Here is a 14,194-nt window from a genome sequence, read left to right on the forward strand (position 1 = left end):
AAACCACTGAGCCTCTTGGTTGGCGGTTCGAATCCCCACAACGGGGTGAGCTCCCGTTGCTCTGTCTCAGCTCCTGCCAACCTAGCAGTTCAAAAGCATGCCAGTGCAAGTAGATAAATAGGCACCGCTGCAGCGGGAAGGTAAACAGCATGTCTGTGCGCTCTCACACTTGTCACGGTCCTCCATGCACCAGAAGTGGTTTAGTCATGCTGGCCACATGACTCGGAAAGCTGTCTGTGGACAAACGCCGGCTTCCTCAGCCTGAACGCGAGGTGAGCGCTGCAACCCCATAGTCACCTTTGACTGGACTTAGCTGTCCAGGGGTCCTTTACCTTTTACCAGGAGGTAAATGCTCCCAAGCACGGGACAAATTAAACCAACACCCTGTAAGGCTCACCTGTGATTTTCCATCTTGAGAAGTGAAATCCCACACCATGTTCAGGATCATTCCATCATAAAAAATGGCATGCACTTTATTATCTGAATATGCTAAGAGCCTTCCTACATTGGGAACAATTGTTTCAGCCAGGGGGACCGGCAACATTTGTCCTCTACCCTTCTCAGGACACTGAAACAAACAATGTGGGACAAAAATAAGTACTAATTTATAACATAGGGAAAACTGTCACGTTTGCATTTCTTAGTGCAGAAAGTATTGAACTGATGTGTAGAGATCTTTCCTATTCTGTTTAATTCAAGAGGGTTCTGGAAACTTCTCTGTGTGAAAGGAAACAAGCAGAAGGTTCATGATGTTTTGGTTATACCTTCAGAGAAGCTGAGTACAGCTTTCTTAAACTGGTCCTGTTATCTCTTTCTGTCAAGGTCATGCTGACTATAAAAGTAAGGCCAGAAGGAGCAGGGGTTTCACTCTCTATTTTCCTTCTGGTATGGTGTTTTGTACATAATATGCTTAGTGTAAGTTTAAGTCTGCTGCAACTGGATTTCTTATGAACAGTGCCAATCCTGAATGTATTGGATTTGTGACCATTATGCTCATTTGCCTTCAGTAGCAGTAAAGCTCTGCTGGATAAAATACAATTGCCTCTGGTCTATTTTTGGGAATCCTGCAACAAGTTTCTTACTCTGCTAACTAACTATACATTAGAATCTGCTCTGGATCAATATTGAGTAGGATTTCAATGACAAAAATATCTACTGGAAAGCCCTTTTGCTGTTTCTGACCCTTTTCTAGTTTCATTTATTTTCATACTCTCTAGTTTAGGGGAGAATAGGACCTAAAGAGCCTATATATAATTTGTAGCATTTGCTCAATAGGTCAATAAGGTTTATTTTCTCTCATTTAAAATATACATCTTTATAAACAAAATTACCTGCCCTAAACTCTTCAAATTGGTTGGGAATGGAAATCTAAAATTTCCATGTGCCTAGATTTTTTTCACCCTGAAAATTGAGAAGTGCTGTGAGCACAGAGACCAGCATGATATTTTACAAGATCTCAACTTCATTCTTACTTACCACCATCTTCCAGCAGCAGACAGAGTAATTATGGGTTAACGAAAGCATGCGCTCAAGATTATGTTGAAGAACTCTAGGTAGTTTAAAAAAAGAAAAAGATAAAAGATGTTTCATAAGGACATACTGGCTTTACAAAAATAAGTCAGTTTATATTTACTTGTATATTTATTGTTAGCACCTTAGCCTACCAATAAAACAGCATTTCCTAAACCCATTTCATGTCATGATGTAAACTGAGTCAGTTACTCAAGAGGCACTTTATAAGACACAGGAAAAGCAGTAAATGTTCCTTCAGCTCAGCTATACATGCCCTTGGTGTGTGGACTAACAAAAATGCAGAGCCAAAATATTTCACCTTACAGCTTGAGTGATAATGGTCGACACAGAGTAGAGACTTCCAGGTACATCAGGTGGTAGACTGCTTGCAGAATACATTGTTTCTTCTCTCTTAAAGATGCAAAAAAACAAAAGGAAATTGCTTTCTAACAAGCAAACCAAGAACCTCAGGCACATTCACACCATACATTTTAAAGCACTATGTTAGTACTTTAAACAGTCATGGCTTCCCCCAAAGAATTCTGGGAGCTGCCGTTTCTTAAGGGTACTGAGAGTTGTCAGGAGGCCTCTATTCCCCTCACAGATTTATAATTCTCAGAGTTCCCTGTGAAGAGGGATTGATTGTTAAGCCACTCTGAGAACTGATGGAAATAAGAGTATAAAAACGTTGAGCTCAAACTGAAAAACTAGGCCATGCCTGCCAATTTCAAACATCTCCACCTTTTGTTGGACATATCACCGTTAGCTCTAAAAATGCCTGGGTGTTCCCTGTCATTAAGTGTCAAGGAAAACATAATGGAAACTGTAATTTATAAACATAGCATAATAGAAGACCTACAGCAACGTTCCTCAAATATTCTAGAACGGGTCTGAAAGATAAAATGGCGTCATTTACCTCCCTCATTCCTTCCTGGATATAATAGCGAGTGAAATATTTCCCCAAAAAGGAACCTTCCGATTTGAAAACTGAGCCATCACCGGGGTAGATTTCTATCTGTCTAGCTCCAAGAAGAAACCTAAGAGAAAGTACTGGTTAGTCCTGCTGAGCGTTTTACTACCTTATGAGACTGTGTGGATTAATTACAGATAAAATAGTGGTGTTGGCTGAAGTCACATCGTGTACAGAACTGCAGCCAGCCCAGTATACCTGAAGGAGCATCTCCACCCACATCATTCAGCCCGGACACTGAGGTCCAGCTCCAAGGGCCTTCTGGCGGTTCCCTCACTGCGAGAAGTGAGGTTACAGGGAACCGGGCAGAGGGCCTTCTTGGTGGTGGCTCCCACCCTGTGGAACGCCCGCCCAGCAGATGTCAAGGAAATAAACAACTATCCAACTTTTAGAAGACATCTGAAGGCAGCTCTGTTTAGGGAAGTTTTTAATGTTTGATGTATAATAAAAAATTATCATTATCATCATCATCTATGCTTCAGATACATTGGGGTCAACAAGACTTAAGTGCATCAACTGTAGAAGTAGTAGCTCTGTACAATACTGTACTCAGAGGCAGACACATACTCCCAGGTAAGTGTGCATAGGAGTCCAAGATTGTGGCACTGTTTTCAAGCCTCTCTTCTTCACTTAAATCATGTGGAGACTTCTTCTGAAAACTTAGTATATTTTTAAAAACCCCAACTTTCTGGATGTTAGATAAGCAATATTAATTTGTTATCCAGTAAATTTTGTGTTTTGTTTTTTGTTTTACACACCTGTAAATGATGCCCTTACTCCATACTATTTTGACTGGCTGGGAATACAAATACTGACCGCTGTCCTCTTTCCTCAGTTGCAAGAAATCAGAGAAATCCCACCTGTGAAACAAATCAGCAGACACTGAACTTAGCAAAATCCTGCTGGAACCCTTGCTAACAGGGTGGATAAAAATCAATGATTTTTAAAAAAAATAAATCAGATTTTTTTATTTAAATTGGATTTTTAAAATAAAAACGCTTTTGGAGGAAAAATCTTTCTAAAGATAGTTTTCTATTTAAGTTACATTATAGTCCTACGGCTAGTCATCAGGAAATAAGGATTTGTTTTAAGTTTTTCATGTGTGCTAAAATTCAGTCTAAGTTTATTTTTTTAAAAGAAACAAACTAACCGTTTAACCACATCAGTTAACAAACATGGATACATATGCTATAATGTTATTGCTTTAGTTAAATAAATTGTTTAAATTGTTATTAAGGAAACGATTATTTTTCTCCTTCCAATAAAGTACAGCAGAAAAGTTGTCCAAATATAAACAGTTAACTTAATTAAACCTCACAATAATTTCATAATTATCTGTCTATGTATTTCTAATAGTACAACCAAATCAATGATTTTTTATATAACTGTAAAAACTACTCTGAAAATTTATTATTCAAAAAACGAAACCTTCATCTGGTTGTAAATATTAAGATTATACCAGCAAGAATGAGTTTTTCTGTAAAAAAAATGATTTAAATCATGTCTTACTGACTAGTGATTTAAATCAAGTCTCAGTGACTAGTGATTTAAATCAAGTCTTACTGATAGTGATTTAAATCCACCCGGCTTGCTAACAACTGAAACAATCTAGAACAAGTACTGTAGGGCAAGACTGGGGATCATAGCCGTCAACGTTTCCCTTTTTTAAAGGGAAATTCCCTTCTTCCGAATAGGATTCCTCTCAAGAAAAGGGAAAAGTTGACAGCTATGCTGGGGATCCTAGCCACTGACCACGCTGGCTGAGGCTCGTAGGAGTTGGGAGCCCAGTAGGGCTAGAAGTAAACCACCCCTTCTGTAGATATTGCTTTCAAGCCTAAAAGCAATCTGATCTTATATCTGTTTCTCCAGATGAAATTCCACCATGTTCAGTAAGAAGTCCCATCTGCACTACACATTTGAAGCAGTATCATACCGTTTTAAACAGCCCCCCCCCCCCAACCCCCTGTCTGGATCGTAGTTTGTTAAGCATGTTGAAGCCCCTATTCCCCTCACAGAGCGACAATGGAAAATTCACTGCTGTTTTTAAGCAGATTTTTAGCCACCTTAGTTAGGGGAAGGGACTTAATAAAAGAGAACAGAAATAGAAATACTTTAGTAAATAAATAAAAAAACAATTCACCTGTGCAAATAAGGAGCATGACAGCTGAGTGGTAAAGCCCAAGGCAAACAAGTGACTGCCTTAGAAGAGTGTGATACATCAAGCTCTGTAATCCCAACATCTGTGTTTCCTTCATCCAGTTCAGTTTCTTTGCCAGCGTGTAACTGATAAAACCTAAGTGCCAATGATAAAGGGTACCTCCATTCTTCGGAGCAGGAGGACACAGACAGACGTTGAGTAACCCAACAATATTCTGATGAGCAGTTCTGGAAAGACCAGGGGCTCTCCTCTAAGTTTTGCACAGATCCTGAGTTGCTGTCCTGCGTATTCTGTGCCACAGACCTGCCAAAGTCACCCTCTTCTCCTCCTGCTTTCAGCTGCTGAGAAGACGGCTTCCCGGCAGAATTCTGGCCAGATCTTCCACACCGATCCTGGATCGATTCGCCACACTTTTTATGTAATGGTGGTGCCGATAACTTCTGGCTGACTTTGCACAAAAACTCCACTGTTAATTCTTGCTGAAGGACAGGCAAGGTCAGACTAGCATGGCCATCTAGAGAAGAGATGGTCACAGCGCCATGGTGAAAACGGGCTGCTCCATTCTCGGCACAAGAAGTGGGCCATTGGGCTTTAGAGATATCTGCGAAAAGAATCTGTTAAGAGGGGAAGGAAAACTACTCAAATCTCAAGCGCAATGCCACCGACGCTATTTATTATTTAACTGCTACATATTAGCCTGATAGCTCTGTTGGTGAGAGCAAAGGTTGCAGGTTCAATCCCTGTATGGGACAGCTGCATATTCCTGCATTGCAGGGGGTTGGACTAATAATAATAATAATAATAATAATAATAATAATAATAATAATTTTTATTTATACCACGCCCACCTGGCTGGGTTTCCCCAAACACTCTGGGCAGCTCTCAACAGAATATTAAAAACACGCTAAACCATCAGACATTCAAAACCTCCCTAAACAGGGCTGCCTTCAGATGTCGTCTAAAAGTCAGGTAGTTGTTTATTTCCTTGACATCTGACGGGAGAGTGTTCCGCAGGGTGCCACTACCGAGAAGGCCCTCTGCCTGGTTCCCTGTAACCTCACAGGGAGGGAACTGCCAGAAGGCCCTCGGAGCTGGACCTCAGTGTCCGGCTGAACGATGGAGGTGGAGACGCTCCTTCAGGTAGTCTGGCCTGAGGCCGTTTAGGGCTTTAAATAATAAATTATTAGTATTTAAAAGACATCTGAAGGCAGCCCTGTTTAGGGAAGTTCTTAATGTGCGACATTTTAATGTAATTTTAATCTTTGTTGGAAGCTGCCCAATGTGGCTGGGGAAACCCAGCCAGATGGGCGGGGTACAAATAATAAATTATTATTATTATTATTATTATTATTATTATTTAAAGATCAGCACCAACACTTTGAATTGTGCTTGGAAATGTACTGGGAGTCAATGTAGGTCTTTCAGGACCAGTGTTATACGGTCCCTGAGGACTAGATGAATTTCAGGGTTCCTTCCAACTCTACAATTTTATGATTCTGTGATTAATTGGTCTTCTCTAACCTGGTCCTTCTCCTGTTGTTTTGGACTACAACTCCCATGAGCTACCACCCAGCAATTTAGTTTGGACCCACTTTGATCTGTCAAATCCCCACACAACCACAGATCTGCAACAGCTGGCCTTGACACTAGGCAGGATGCTGAAAACCCAGGCAGGCAGGCAGGCAGGCAGGCAGGCAAGTCTCTGCTCTGCAACAAGAGAGGAGCAGTAGCCAGGACAACTGCTTAGCAGGTAAAACTTTTGCTACCATCTTCCTGCTTTGCTACTGCTCCCTCCCAAAGGGAGAAGAGAGACACCAGACCATCCCTGGAAGACACGGGACCCATCCAGCTCTGATTTTTGCAACAGCTGGCTTTGACACCAGACTTCTGGGTGAGGCAGGGTGGTTAAAGCAGGGAAATGGTTGGTTCGATGTGAATAGCTTGTGGACTAGGAAAGGGGCTGAGGTCTTCTTTATTTGCTAATTAGTGAGTGGGGATGTTGCTTCGTTTATTATTTGAGTGTTGTTAACATTGTTTGCTATTATTTATACGGCTGATATGTTGGTTTTTTGTTTTTCCATAAATGTTACATTATAGGAAATGTTAATGTATTATATGGCCTTCCCCTTTCTCCTACGGTATCGTGTATGTATTGCATATTTTCCTTTACAAGTAAGTCGCTTGGAGACCTGCGGCTGACTAAGAAGTTTAATAAATAAGAATAGTAAGCCTACAAAAAGCACTTACATTTTTCCTTTCAGGAGGTATAATACTTGAAGGTAAATAGGGACGATCAGAATATTGATTCCGGAAATCAATTGCCTGCAAAAGCTTCTCCTAAAAACACACACAAAAACAACAAAATATATCACAGAATTTGTAGATTAACAAAAGCATAAATTTAATTCCCCCTTTCTTAAAGGAGAGGAATGGCAATTAAGAACCCATGTTTAGTTCCAACATCCTTATCGTCTGTATATATTTAGAAACTAGGCTACGGTACAAAAGTGAAATCCACTTTTCAGTCTGGTCTCACTCAGCACGGGCATTTAATAATAATAATAATAATAATAATAATAATTATTATTTTTAATTTATACCCCACCTTCCCCGGTCAAGACCGGGCTCAGGGCGGATAACACCAAATATAAAATACAGTTGCTGTTTTTTTAAAAAAAACTTTTTAGTCCCTAAAAAGTTGCCCAGAAGAGAATGCAACCTACAGGCTGAAAATGGTTGCCCATTTGTGTCTTAACGCATGGGCTGAAAGATGTCGGATATTTATTATCCCACAATAACCCCTTCTCTCTCTCTTGGAACTCTGCTTATTCAGAAAAATGTTCTAGTTTACCCTGTAGATGCTGATAGCAAATTGCGTCCTCTGGCGAATCCGTTCTGCTGGCTGTATGGGATGGGCAGAGGCAGGAATGGCTTTCTCAAATAAAAACTCAGACCCACAAGGAGAAAGCAGCAACCTGGATCCATCCACATAGTGCACTTCTACAGAATTGTCCTCATAAAGGATCATGATGCTCTCTGACTCCATGGCGGCAGATGAAAGATGTTCATTCAAAGACAATCTATAAAGAAGATCACAACTTAAGGGGCTGTGGACCGTTGGCAAAGTCACTTAAATACCACACCCCAAATCCAGAGCAAATAGTTCTGATTAACACTTTACAGAGCAAAAACAGCGTATAATTTGAGAAGACATAAGGTTTTGTCTCGCTCACCTCAGGCCTTCCACAGAGCAGGAATACATTCAGCCAAACATACAGAGAGAAAGCTCCCTCAGAACTACGCAGCCAATCAGAGCATTATACACATCTTTCCAGACCTCTGAGCAGTGCACAGCACTCCACAGAATGGTGGGATAAATACTTTCTGGGGAAACAAGAATATTTGTCTAGTTCCGCAGAGTTAAGAGTGGTCCACATGCAATTCAGTTTTAGGCTCACGAACACACATTCACAGGCCCTGTGACCTGGCAGTTGGCAGTTACTGGCTTTTGAAATCAGTACAGTGGTACCTCGGTTTTCAAACAGCTTAGTTCCCAAACAACTCGAAACCTGCAAATCTGGAAGTAGGTGTTCCGGTTTTCGAACTTTGCCTCGGAAGCCGAACATGCTCCTGAGCTTCCGTTTTCACTGTTTGAGTCCCCCGCATCGTAATCAAGCCTTTTTTCCTCTCGCTTCTGCCCTTGCGCTGCTCATTTGAGTCCCCCCCCCATCGTAATTAAAGCCTTCCGTTTCTGATTGCCGTGTTCTGAAGTGATATTTGATGCTTTTGTTTTTGCTATTTTTTTTGCATTTTTGTTTGTGTGGCTTTTTCATTTTTGTGACTGTGGCTTGTTTTTCGTTATATGATTGATTGATTGATTGTGTGACTGCGGAAATGGATAAAAGCTCCCCATCCAAACAATGAATATCATCAGTGCAAGTAAGAAAAGAAATTAATTTTAATTTTTATCATCTACAATACTGTCCTGTTTATTTTAAAGTACAGAACATTGATTATTGCTTTCATTTTATGGATCAATGGTCTTGTTAGATAGTAAAATTCATGTCAAATTGCTGTTTTAGGGGTTGTTTTTAAAAGTCTGGAACAGATTAATCCATTTTGCATTACTTTCTATGGGAAAGTGTGCCTTTGTTTTGGAATGGACTTCCGGAACAGATTAAGTTTGAGAACCAAGGTACCACTATACTAAGTAAAATGGACACAGGTAGGCCACAGCATTAATTTTTCTAGTTTCCCCTCCTGAAAACAAAGCAGGGCACATAAGTTTTAGAGCAGGCACAGGCAAACCTGGCCCTCCAGGTGTTTTGAGACTACAATTCCCATCCTCCCTGACCACTGGTTGTTAGCTAGGGATGATGGGAGTTGTAGTCCCAGAACATCTGGAGGGCCGAGTTTGCCTGTGCTTGTTTTAGACGGAGTGTCAAGGGATGTGCTCTTTTTAACCTTTTCTTTCTGTCCTTTTATTGCCACAAGGTAGACAAGAGGGCCAATGTCTGGACTGTGAATCTAAACTACCTCAACTGCCACTGTACCCTCTCTCTCCAAGGATCTGGAAGAGCTGGGTCAGTTGCTATATTTGAGCTTAACCTACCTTTCAGGGTTGTTACGAGGACAAAACATGGGAGGGGCAGAAGTCCTGTACACTGCCTTGAGCTTATTGGAGGAGAAGTGAGATATAAAAGTAATAACACATGGAGGGTGCTATGTTGACTACCACTGGCCAAGAATCTGCGCAGGGAAGGAAGATTTTGTCAGAAATCCCCACTTTAAAGTCTACACACATGCAGTTCTGCAACCTGCTCTGGCTAAGAAGCGTCAAGGTAAAGGTAAAGGGACCCCTGACCATTAGGTCCAGTCGTGGCTGACTCTGGGGTTGCGGTGCTCATCTCGCTTTATTGGCTGTGGGAGCCGGCGTACAGCTTCTGGGTCATGTGGCCAGCATGACTAAGCTGCTTCTGGTGAACCAGAGCAGTGCATGGAAACGGCGTTTACCTTCCCGCCGGAGTGGTACCTATATATCTACTTGCACTTTGATGTGCTTTCGAACTGCTAGGTTGGCAGGAGCAGGGACCGAGCAACGGGAGCTCACCCCGTTGCGGGGATTCGAACCGCCAACCTTCTGATTGGCAAGTCCTAGGCTCTGTGCTTTAACCCACAGCGCCACCCACGTCCCTTAAGAAGCATCAAGGCAGAGGCAAATTTTGCAGTGGAGGAGCTCACCATGACAGCCCCCATAGCCAATACCCCAAAGTGGGTCCAAAAATGCAAGCAGCTGCGGTGATCCCTATACGTACACCCATAGAGCAACAGTATCTAACATAACAACCCAATTTGTTAAGTTCGGAAGACACATATATAATAGTGAGCTGGCAAAGAGTACGTATGTTGGATTTTGCTCAGTCACAGAGCATCAGATTCTTAATCGCTGGGTTGTGGGTTCGAGCTCCACGTTGGGCAAGAAGTTTCCTGCATTGCAGAGGGTTGTGCTAGATGACCCTTATGTCCCCTTCCAACTCTAAAATTCTCTCATTCTGTGTTCACATCCCTGATTGGCCTGGGGGCAGCCACTGCCTGACTGTAGTCTACTTCGCAGGGTTCTTGTGAGGATAAAGTGAGATGAGCCACACTTGCTGTGACAGTGATCACTAGCCAACTTCCCTCTCCCTCCGAAGCCCAAACACTTGCACACCACGTTGCGTTGTTTTTGCTTGGCCTGGGGAAAGCATGGCCCTAATATTCTGGATAGTCCCCTCCCCAAAAATGGGCCAGCCCTTAGGAATGGCCTGCTGAAGCTCCTTGAGGAACAGCACATGGCTTGTGTCTGGAAGGAACCCCAAATAGAAGCACTCCTGCTAAGGTACATTTTGTCTCACTTGTACATACCTTTTCTACCTCCAGGGCCGGATTTAGGTTTGATGAGCCCATAAGCTACTGAAGGTAACGGGGCCCTTTCTATGTCCAGCTGTCCTTTCTCAACAACAAATTGTCACTGTTTTTTTGTTGTTGAATATATGCTATTTGGTAGTTTATGGACCTAATAGGTATCTAAAGCCATTTGCACATAGCAAAATATGTATTTTATCAAAGTATTGCAACCAGTCCATGCAGAATGTGAGCACCCTATATATAGAAATGAGCAAACCAGTGATATTTTAGGGAGCTGGCTAGAAATAGTACATCGGATTAAGAACTTTGCTTCAGGATGAGAACAGAAATCATGCTCCGGCGGTGCGGCGGCAGCAGGAGGCCCCATTAGCTAAAGTGGTGCTTCAGGTTAAGAACAGTTTCAGGTTAAGAATGCACCTCCAGAACGAATTAAGTTTTTAACCAGAGGTACCACTATACTTACCACTGTACATCATAGGAGCCACTATGTAGGTACCACTGTGCATCATAGGAGCCTACACAACACAAAACACTGTTGCTGTATGTAGGTTTTATTTTATTTGTTTTTTAATCTTATATTTTGGAAATGTACATCCAGTTTTTTTTCCTTTAAATTTTTTGTGCCCCCCCCCAAGAGAGTGGGGCCCTAAGCTGTAGCTTGTTTAGCTTATACGTGAATCCGGCACTGTGACCACCCCCCTTCTGCCCCCTCGCTACCCCCCTACCTTAGAGGGCCGAGCTTAGAGAGCCTTCCACTTCTGCACGGCCACGACGCGAAAAGACGCAAAGATGCACCAAGAGAGTTGCAAAAGAAAGCTCAGCCTACCCGAAAGCGCAGCAGCAGCAGCAGCAACTCGGCTCCTTTTCTTTTCCAGACGGCGCGCCGAAAGGCGGGGAAACCAACCAGAAAGCGCGACGGGAGGAAGCGCAGCAGCAGCAGCAGGAGGAGCTCGAGAGGAATATTGGGCGGATCGTACGGACTAGCGGCGCCGGGGAGGAGGAGGCGGAGCTCGGGTTTCCCGGTTGAATATGAGCTTGCAAGGCTCGCGTCGCTGGCGATTTAGCGCACGAGCCCTCGGAAGGGCGTGCTGTGGGCTTGCATAGTTCTTACAGTGCCCGATTTACTGTACGTATAAGCTAAACAAGCTACAGTTTAGGGGCCACACTCTCTTGGGGGCCCCCAAAAAATTTAAAGGGGAAGAAACTGGATGTACATTTCCAAAATATAAGATAAAAATAAAATAAAATACAGTCATACCTCATGTTACGTTTCTTCAGGTTGTGTCCTTCCGTGACCCAGAAGTACCGGAAAGGGTTACTTCTGGATTTCACTGCTCGTGCATGCACAGAAGCGCTAAATCGCACTTTGCGCATGCACACAAGCACCAAATCGCACAGCGCACCTGTGCAGATATGGCGATTCAGGTTGCGGGGTTTTCATGTTGCGAACGGACCTCCGGAACGGATCCCGTTCGCAACCAGAGGTACCACTGTAAAACCTACATACAGCTACAGTGTTTTGTGTTGTGTAGGCTCCAATGATGTAAGTAATGGGCCCCGCCTGCCAGCCTGCTCCCTAAAATGTCACTGGTTTGCTCATTTCTATATCAATTACTTTGGTAAAATACATATTTTGTTATGCACAAATGGCTTTAGATACCTATTCGGTCCATAAATTACCATATAGCATATATTCAACACAAAAAACAGCGACAATACGTCTTTGATATATCACAGGTTTAGAAGGATATTGACAAACTGGTATGTGTGCACAAGGAGAAGTGATCAAGATGATCTGTAAACCAATCCTTATGAGGAACGGTTGAGGGAGTTGGGGATGTTTAGCCTGGACAAGAGGAGACAGGGAGGCTATGTGATAGGCATCTTCAAATATCTAAACGGGATGTCACATAGGTGAAGCATGCATATTTGTTTTACTTCCATCTGTAGTTGTGAAAGGGACTTTCTAAGGCTGCCTCCAGTGCTAGTCCTACTCACAAGTTTACCTACTGAAACTGATGAATCTTAAGAGCTGCCCCTGAGTAGCACTGACATTGGATACAATCCCCCAACATTTGGCGTAGTGACATTCAGTGCTTTTTTCTGGGGGGATTCCTACCCCTAAACATTTTGTGAATCTTTGTACTTTTGTCCATTTACTGTATTTATTTTTCCTGATTTGAACTATAAAATGGTTATTTTCTTGCGTCAAAATGAGAGTACCTGTACCTCTAAACTTTTTTTAAGAAAAAAAGCACTGCTGACATTACACTAGTGTTACCAGTCATAGGGCATTCACAATTTTATCTGGAAATGTCAAATTGTGAATAACTATAGCCCTCAAATTTCAGAATTCAAAACCTATTTTTCAAAAGAGAGTACATACCTTTATTGCACTGTCTTTTCATTATTTGTTACTTTACTAGCATATAACAATTTTCATTGTTTTGTTTTACTACCCCCCCTGCCGGAATTGGTAGGGTAGGTAATAAGACTACCTTGAGAGATAAATGTAATAAAGGATTTTTTAAAGGTTTAAGGTAAGCAATCATTAAAATAATATGCTGTTATTTTAAGAAACCCAGTAATTTAGAGAGATTTTTTAAAAAGTAAATTGGAACATTTACCATAAATTGAGGCCCTTCTGCCACCCTTTAAGAGACATTTTGAAGGTGGCAACAAGAACAGGACTTTTCCAAAGTACCCAGCCAGGTCCACTGCAAATCCCCCAAGCCAACATTGTCACCTATCTGGTGCTAGAGAAGTAATAGCAGTTGGTTTGTACCCTGGTGCTGGTGGGGAAGGAGTCTTGTTTATTGCCTGATCTTTGTGGGTGACCTTTAGTGTATTTTTAAATTATGTCTACCCCTTCTGCAAACTGCTTCTTGCCCTAGCAAGGGAAGATGCACTGCCATGTCATAAACAGGTATAATTCCACAGTGCAAAAGGTATCTGAGCTAAGCGACCAAAGCTTTTGGACCGTGCTCATTTGCTGTACCGAGTTGCAAACCAGTATGTTTTTATGTAACAACCAGTTAACAACATTCATACCCGTTTTAAGAAATATGAATTTCAAGATGTGACTCTTTATTTAAATCAGCAGATATAAAGGGTGGTATAACATGAGCCATATTCATCGACCCATTGAAATACTTGTTACTTAAATCTGTTTATTTCAGTGGGTCTCCCGAGTATGACTAACGCTGGATATCACCACCAATTTTTGTGGGTTTTAAAACTGCCTTAATTTAAAATCAATCCACTGTATTTGCTAGTCTCATCTTGCAGGTGGTGCTTAACAAATTTAATTACTCAAGTATTTTGGGCACGGGTTCAACTGGAAGCACACAAAAGAAGCTGGCAACATGACATTATGTATCAGTAATCACAGCTGAACCTATGTTGCTCATAGGCACCGGGTGGGATGGGCTGGGGGCTCAAGCCCCCACAACATTCCCCATGAAGGGGCTGGGCATCCACATTTTTTTGCACCATGGAGGCCTGCATGCCCGCTAGTGTGTGCATCTGATGTCAGATGCCCACACACTCTGGGTATCCATGGTCCTGGGGTCAAACCAGTGGGCCTGATGTTGCTGCATATTAATAGTATTATTACCTGGAATATACTTTCTTAAAGGACAATGATA

At 42.2% G+C, this 14,194-nt stretch overlaps 1 protein-coding gene across 8 annotated transcripts in view; it reads right to left on the bottom strand.

The window, feature by feature from the left end:
- The window catches only part of LOC308458058 (uncharacterized protein C5orf34 homolog), a 388,338-nt gene that overhangs the window by 3,796 nt on the left and 370,348 nt on the right, over nucleotides 1-14,194 (bottom strand). Inside the window, exons 1-10 of one of the 8 annotated variants that reach the window (XM_080972658.1) lie at nucleotides 11,273-11,475; nucleotides 7,874-8,024; nucleotides 7,492-7,720; nucleotides 6,888-6,977; nucleotides 4,623-5,254; nucleotides 3,241-3,342; nucleotides 2,429-2,549; nucleotides 1,832-1,923; nucleotides 1,477-1,549; nucleotides 398-568 (exon numbers count right to left, since the gene is read on the bottom strand). In XM_080972658.1, coding sequence (XP_080828784.1) covers nucleotides 398-568; nucleotides 1,477-1,549; nucleotides 1,832-1,923; nucleotides 2,429-2,549; nucleotides 3,241-3,342; nucleotides 4,623-5,254; nucleotides 6,888-6,977; nucleotides 7,492-7,720; nucleotides 7,874-7,902 — 1,539 coding nt within the window. In that variant the 5' untranslated portion in view covers nucleotides 7,903-8,024; nucleotides 11,273-11,475. Of the gene's footprint in view, nucleotides 1-397; nucleotides 569-1,476; nucleotides 1,550-1,831; nucleotides 1,924-2,428; nucleotides 2,550-3,240; nucleotides 3,343-4,622; nucleotides 5,255-6,887; nucleotides 6,978-7,491; nucleotides 7,721-7,873; nucleotides 8,025-8,106; nucleotides 8,180-9,104; nucleotides 9,190-9,252; nucleotides 9,404-11,272; nucleotides 11,476-14,194 lie in introns of those variants that run through there. The other 7 variants (XM_080972661.1, XM_080972659.1, XM_080972660.1 and 4 more) reach the window with 7 other exon arrangements.

The sequence above is a fragment of the Podarcis pityusensis genome (genome assembly GCF_964106645.2).
Source record: "Podarcis pityusensis genome assembly, chromosome: 11".
NCBI lineage: Eukaryota > Metazoa > Chordata > Lepidosauria > Squamata > Lacertidae > Podarcis > Podarcis pityusensis.